This window comes from Trachymyrmex septentrionalis, unplaced genomic scaffold (genome assembly GCF_001594115.1).
Source record: "Trachymyrmex septentrionalis isolate Tsep2-gDNA-1 unplaced genomic scaffold, Tsep1.0 scaffold22, whole genome shotgun sequence".
Lineage (NCBI taxonomy): Eukaryota > Metazoa > Arthropoda > Insecta > Hymenoptera > Formicidae > Trachymyrmex > Trachymyrmex septentrionalis.
This window is the reverse complement of record NW_017305375.1, coordinates 1,775,232-1,783,249: the sequence shown is the minus strand read 5'-3', so window position 1 is coordinate 1,783,249 and position 8,018 is coordinate 1,775,232. Positions and strand designations below refer to the sequence as shown.

General features: G+C 30.8%; 1 protein-coding gene across 1 annotated transcript in view; it reads right to left on the bottom strand.

Annotated features, from left to right (window-relative positions):
• The window catches only part of LOC108748342 (prominin-2), an 18,514-nt gene that overhangs the window by 10,070 nt on the left and 426 nt on the right, over positions 1 to 8,018 (bottom strand). Inside the window, exons 3-4 of the mRNA XM_018486433.1 lie at positions 5,036 to 5,238; positions 3,611 to 3,746 (exon numbers count right to left, since the gene is read on the bottom strand). Coding sequence (XP_018341935.1) covers positions 3,611 to 3,746; positions 5,036 to 5,238 — 339 coding nt within the window. The remainder of the gene's footprint in view (positions 1 to 3,610; positions 3,747 to 5,035; positions 5,239 to 8,018) is intronic.

Below are 8,018 nucleotides of genomic sequence, written 5' to 3'. Positions count from 1 at the left end.
GAAAGCCAATTATGAACAAAAAGAAAGAGAAGAGAATGTAAAATTTGAAAGAAAAAATAAACACAATTAATAAATAAATGTTATAAACGCATTTGCGTCATTTGTATCATGAAAATTCTTCTATATATATATATAAACTATTTTAATTTTATTTTATTTTTTCTTTTTCTTATCTTATAATTTTGTCTAAAAATTATGTGTAATACTTGTATTTTCAATATTTTACTGGTAAAAAAAATAGATTGATAAATAAGATCGCACGTGCACATATACACATATGTTTATAATATGTATGCAATTTTTATTTATACAATAAATTTTTTGTTAAGCTTATTTCATTTATGTTGCGAAGTAGATACACATATCGTTATCTAACAAAACAGTAAAATAGGTCCGTGGTACTGTCCAACACGACAGGCCGTCAACGCGTGATTCTCTTAGCATCCATCATCAATCCTATCACGAAAGTTTATATGGGCATTTTGGGAAAGATGTATAACATGATCGCAGGGTTCACGAAGATGTTTGCTCAAAGCATTTACCGCATTTCGTTTGTCTATTAAGGATAAAGTCTCCTGACTCTCCCTTTTCCGCTGCAAGATCTCGTGCTCATCGCACTCTGGGGCAGAAATGCTGACACGAATTCCCTTCGGCCCGTGTCGAAATATCGTTTATACAGTACGTGGAAAAAGAGCAGAAAGAGTGTGTAAAAACTGCTATTGAAAAACGCGACGTTCCGCACTTAGTTTAAAAAACAGGAAAGAATATAGGAGCTAAGAGATCGTTTAACAAAATGATTTCATGTATGATAAATTGATATAAGCTTTTTTTGTTAGGCTAAAATATTTCTACTTAAGCTCAATTCAATAAAAATGCAACTTATCACTTCCTTACTTTATAAGTGATACAACTAAAAAATTTAGTAATTTTTAAATTATTACTGTGAATGAATTAAGTTAAACATTACACCAATTATTAACTATCTCAATTATCGAAAGGGAACTAAATTTAACTTTATGAAAAATTGTTAATTAAACGTCATCATTCAAAAAGAGTGTTTTTTAAAAATTATAAAACAAAAATAATTAAAATAACATTTGATTATGTTGCTGATATATTTTTTATTATTTTATTAATTAATTATTTTCTGTCAAGTTAAGTAAAAAATAATTTTGCACTTTTTCTGCGGAAAAAAAATCTTATAATTTTTTAAATTAAGTATTTTAATTAATTATGTGATTTTTAAAGTAAGGGAATGATATATTAGTCACCGAAAGAGACATATAACATTTATAAAAAAATTATCTATAATAAGTTTAAATATTGAAAATCTTTAAATACTGATTATATTATTGCGTGCTACATAGAAAAAAATTGTAATATCTTCTAAACTATTTTAAGTAGAATATTTTTAATCAGTAATTTAAATTTTATTTTATATTTTTATTATAACTATTATGATTATAGATCGTTCTTGAAATAAGAAATTATCCTTCAGAAATATCCTTTAGAAATAATTCATTGTACGAATTCGGAATACTTCACGCTGGAAATTTATGCGCGTTTTATGCAACACAGTAAGGAATAAATATATAAATCACATATATTTCTTGGAAGCTGTCAACATTTTAAAAAACTAAAGTTTTGAATTCGAAATAAAATATTTTTTATAAAGCTTGGCGAAAACAGAACTACAATCTTATGTGTTCTGTTGAGATGATGATTGAGAGACGATGAAAAATATTTGAAGGAAAATATTTTTAGTTTTTGTATATACAAGCGGATCATGCGTAAACATAAATTTTGTCGATGTAAGAAAAGGGTAAACATACCGTTGTTATATTTGCATTAACTTATTTTTGATTGTATTTTTTGATTCCGAATATTTTAATTATTAAAACATCAAAATGCACTTCCATAGAACTAACAAGTTTGTGTTTTCTCAACTTCGTTCGCGATAAAACGTGATCTGATTTTAGTTTGGTTTGTTTACTTTCTTTCAAAGTTATAATATGCCTTAAATATATCACAGTTCCTTGTATAATATACCTACATATAGACAAGAATTCATAGCATAGATAGGGAGAGTAAGGAGAAAAGAACTCGCTAAAGATAATGTGTGTATTATGAATGTCTAAAACAAATTTTTTTTCAGAACTTTGTGCTTTTTATCTCTGCTTCTTCGATATTGACTTTGCGTCAAAATATTGTTTATGAAATATGCACCGTTTAAAAAAACTTTCAAAAGTTTGATATTGTCTGCTTCGAAATATATGTAGCATTCTAAGCGTTTGTAATCGTATCTTTTAATATGAGAAATCTATTTTTCACACTCTTTGTTCTAACAAAGTCGGATTTCTTCGCCCTTATTCCTTCTGCTAAAGTTTTCAAGTTATACAAAACGCACTGATATTAGTGTTTAAAATACCGAAAGTCTGCCGTAAAATATTGAAACAAGTATATGCATTTCTGTTCGTCCGTGCATCTGCACAATGGAAATAATTCCCGCGTCACAAAATTCATCAGACTTATTTTCTTCGAAGCTCCGTATGACTTTATTCTTTAAGATAGTCGAAATATGTATTCCACACAGTGACTAACTAGAGCGAGATTTATCGACATTTACTACAGTTTAATCGCGGTGAGTGTTCACCACGCTTCCATGTTTCTTTTCTTCATCTCTTCCTTCTGTTATTTGTAGTTGCAGATTGCTTTCCTTCCCGATTGCCGCCTAAATTTGCACGTGGGAATTATTCTACGAATAAGCTACCGCATTCATATAAGTTCGTAGAAATAATCGGAAATAGACATTTTAGTATTGTAACTGTAATTATTAGCTTTTAAGTTTTAATTATATCTATTATATATAATTATTAAATATTATAAAATTATAAAAATTTGTGGTTTTTACTATTATTATTATTATTATTACGTGATAAAGTCATTAGTACGTATAAGTTATTATAAAAAATCTTACGATAAAATATCAGTAAATCAAATTTCTATAATGGAAAAATTTATACAGAGTTAATTAAACAATATGTAAAGATATAAAGAGAACAAGAAATGTACGTACACAGTATATCTTCGCATTCGTAAATTAGCGAGTTATGCTGTGAAAAGCATGCAATTGTTCGTATCATTTGTTAGTTTGCTAGTGGAACGCCGTGAGCCATTTATCCAGCTTAATTCGCGTCATCTCGCATAGCATCCAGAGGAACCTGGCAATGAAAGCTCTAATTTAGCTTTCTTCGGGAGCGCAAGCTCTTCGACGAAGTTTCTACGCTGAAGTGTCATCGCGATTTCTGTGTGGCGTCGTGTGTGCCATAACGTATTATAATACATAGCATCAATGTCGGAAACTTTTCTTACGCTATAGCATATCATTTTCCTCCTTTTCCTATTCCCTTCCTACATTCTAGCTCTTTTTCAGACAAACAGTTACACACTTAACTAAATTCCATAGAGTTCACATATGTGAATTCTCCGAGTGCATGTTTGACTGCAATTGGTTTGTATCGAAAAAAAAACTTGCTATCGAGAAGCAGTTCTCGTACCTTTTCCGATATAATATCAATTTGGAAAATGGAACCGTGAATATTCTACCTACGGTTGCGAGCATCCAGTGTGGTTCTGGCAATGTGATGCGGTACATGGAGATACTCCCCGCGAGCCTGATGTCCTGCTTCCGTCAAATTTTCCCGACTGATGCTTCGTAAACGCAAAAGACGATCGTCCCTCAGTAGCTGCGGTAAGAAATATAGAGGATAATCTCAAAATAAGCAAAACGAGTAGTATATCTAGTTCTTATTTTGAAGCTTGTATATTTTAAACTAAAGACAAATAAAAATTTTATTAATATCTCTTGCTATAAAACGTTGATCTTTTTAAAATTTGAATTTATTTATTTTGTTAAAATTTCACTCGTCATTCTGAAACTATCAGTACGAACAATATAAGAACAAAGTTACTTATATAAGAGTAAAGAATGGATCGATATATATTGTGTCAGCGGCGAGTGAATTGTCTAAACTAGCGAGTTTAATATCTTTCATGAAATAGCGAAAATATTTAAAGCAATGTAAAAGCAGTGTGATTTAAAAAAAAACAAATAAAATTGTGTATTTTTTATAACATTTTTTACTAATAGGATTTTATTTATCGAGGTAAATGTCTATCTTGGGAAAATTGAATGAATGTTAAATTGAGATAGAAAAATGGAAATGGCGCGAGAAAAATACTGCTACTACCATGTAACGTAGTTGTATTCGTTCAATGACGATAAGAGAAAAGTGCATTTGAATTTAGAAATGTTTTCATTATTTATGTGTACATAAAACATGTAAACTTCACGTGATTAATAAAAAATAAAGAGAAAAATGTCGAAAATTTTCGCTGCACACTGTAAACAATCAATTTAAACAATCATTTTCTTAATTTGATATTATTAATACTTACAAACTGATAAATGACAAGAAAATTGTAACTAAAATATAAAATATAAAATAAAAATATAAAAACTGTGCCAAAATATAAAATGTAAAAATTGCGATTATAAAGTTCATACAATTATAGTAATTAAACGTATAATTAAATTGTAGAGGAATATAAAATAAGCATAGGAAAAAATAAGACATATTAGAATAGAAGTAAAGGTAAAAAAATTTAATTTAGTCACATATATTTTAAATAAAATAGAAGGAAAGAGGGAGAAGAGAGAGAGAGAGAGAGAGAGAGAGAGAGAGAGAGAGAGAGGGAGGGAGGGAGAAAGAGAAGTTTTAATTAAAATTCTGAGAGATAATGGAAAATAAATATCGTTATATAGCTCTTAGATTATGCAAATATTAATCACTATAATTTTAATTGTTTACAAATGCATTTTATTCATCCATACTTATTGAACTATGTTCATTATTTAATTCACACAAATAAAATAGAATATAATGAAAATATTACCACGAGTCCAATCGTTTATCCTGAGTGAACCTTGGAACGCTATTAGACTGAATGAATGTCAATCGTAAAGTTTATTTACCCGTTCTATCCGTAGATCCAGGCGAATCCCCGAAGAGTCAATGACAGCACAAAGAGAACGATCTGGACCCGAGCATGCTTTCACCGCACCTTCCAAGTCTCGTCGTATCTTGTTCGTTTCTCTACTCAATTCCAAGCCGAGTTCGTGAGCTCTCTCACCCTCCCTGAGCAAAGATTCGGTTTTGGCAGATAACTCTTGCGTCGCTGAAACATACGATACGATACCATTAATACAGTCTGTATTCACTGTTCTTACCTTCGGTCTATCTTTAGAAACTAATGCAGAAATCATTTAAGTTTACTATATGAAAAGTAAACTCACTTGGATTGCATGTATTTATTATGGAATCGAGTATCACTAGCATTGACACTTATTGATTGCAGAATGTTTATTTTTTAACAAGATGTTGGAAAACTTTGGATATAATCCTGAAAGGTGCAAACCAACTCTAAACCGCTAATGTAAATCTCTCTTCGTAATTTAATAACTATCTACATTTATCTTCGTCTACGTCTGATAATAACTCAGATCGATGGACTTAATAATCTTAGGCCAAACTTTCGACATACTGGGTGCTTGAGTAAGCTATCAAACTATTAGTCGACAACCGAAAGTAATAACGTGCGGTATAACGAAGCAATTTATAAGAGGCCGCTATTTGCCATTTACGTATTAGACTTTGTCTGCGCTGATGAGAAATACACAATAGCGATATCACGTCTCCGAGCACTTGCCACTATAACAGGTTTTCGTTACTTGAATTAATTCGCTACGAACGCACACTGTCAAGGAAAGCAACCCTCGAGTCGTGCCTCATGGCTACATCTTTAGACAAAGTATACGGCGTGTGCTACAAATCAGCACACTGACTTCAGCTTTTTCTTCTTTGTGCAATATTGTAATGATATTTTATTATAAAATATTATCGCACATTGTGCAAAGAAAAAAAGTTAAAGAAATCATAATAATAAAAAATTGTTGACATACCAACTATTGTGTATATGTATTATACCATGTAAATATATCGGCACTAATTAGTAACATATTTATACAGAAAAAATGCTAGTATCTAAAAATTTAATTAAACACAGTAAATTCAGCTCTGAAGATAATTTTGTTAGATTATCAAGATAATTGTATAGAACGGTTAAGTTGCCCAGGACCCCTAGTCTTGACAAGTATTGCATACGTAAAATTAGGGAAGTACCATAGTATACGTTACGTACACTATAGTATGGTTCAACAAAATTATTTTCATACATGTATCCAAATTTTTATATACTTCAGCGAACTCGTTCTTCTCATACGGGAAATAAATATAACATTTAATAATAATCATGCAGTTCAATACTGCAGTCTGTATAAACCAGATTTTACTTGTGCACAGTTCAAATTTTGTCTAATTAAAACTTTTTTAGGCGGGTGTGTGTGACTTTGCTTTTCTTATTTAAGTTGGTTTAATATCGGCAGTCTATTATTTACTTTAACTTTTACTTCCTAAAGATTCATATACATTTCCGGGTACCCAACTATATTAGAGTCACATAACTTTTATACTTTTTAATAGCTTGAATAAGCTATACATACTCTGTTGATTGAAATAAGTCTTCTGCAGAAGAAAATACGTTCCATTTATTCTGAAAAACAGTTTACTCTCCCTGCTTGCTTTTATTAATAGTTCCTGTAAGTAAACCGCGTATTAAGAGTTTATTTCAGAACACCCGGTACAAAGCACTAAGTATAGCGTGTAAGTATGATACACGTGTAGTGATTAGGCAAGGAGTTGCTCGAAAGGAGATAGCAAGAGCGAGAGGCCCGTAGTTGCGGTAGTACCTGCTAATTTAGCTAGTGCACTCTTAGTAACTTAGTACCGTGACTAAGTGACACTCCAGGCTGAGAAGATCATTTACGGCGACGAATTCATTTGAAGATCGAATAACGTTACAGAAATAATTTGAACCAATCGTAACGTTTAGTAAATTGGCGGTTCCAAAAGCAGCATGTTACATTTACGTATATGTTGCACAAACGTCTTAATTACACACACTCGACTAACTGAACTAACTCGTTGAATTAAATATATGTACAAATATAGCACAAACGAACTTAGGGTAAAGAAATGCGTTAAATTGGAAGCGATTAAAATTGACATCTCTTTCATTTCTACAAAAGTCATCTATTTCAAATTAATAAAATTTTAATAAACGTGACTTAATATGCGCCACTATACTCTATCAAAACATGTAATCTTGAGTGATGAGTAAATGGTGCGATGAATGAATGAATGATTGCATGATGCACTGCAGAATCCGATGAAACCACGGAAGTCGTCAAATTTATTATGACCGCGCATGCAGTTTGTGAGTCAATGAATGACGCAGTCGCTCTTCCACACAGAACGTATAATTTGACGTATGAATATTATACGTAGGACGTGAGTACGTTGTGTAGATATTATGATTACAAATATGCAAACATTTCAGAGCACAGCCATCTTGCCACTAATAAATATTGATATAGAATATTCTCGGCGATATCCGTATCGAATATAGCAGCCGAAATCAAAGGGCGCTAATTTCTCATATTGTGGAGTTTGGTAATAAATTAAGAAAATATCTGTCTATATATTTATATGTAGTAAGACTCAAACTTTCAGCTGCAAAATAAGAAATCTTAATAATTTTTCGCGGCTGTATATCCAATAGATTATTGTAAACTAGATATAAACTAGATAAATTTTATAAAAAATGCATTTCTAGCTTTTAAAAATTATTATGCAATTAACTTTTATAGGATAGGAAAGCCATTACTCAGACAACAAGCATTGTCTAAAAAATCTCTTTATGATGTCTTTCAGATATCTTTTAGACATGTATGTTCCAAGTGATGTCTTTATGGCATGCATTTTAAACGTATTGCATATTATTAGGTATAGTAGCGATAAAACAGCGTCATATTTTTAAACAAGAAATCAAAATGAATT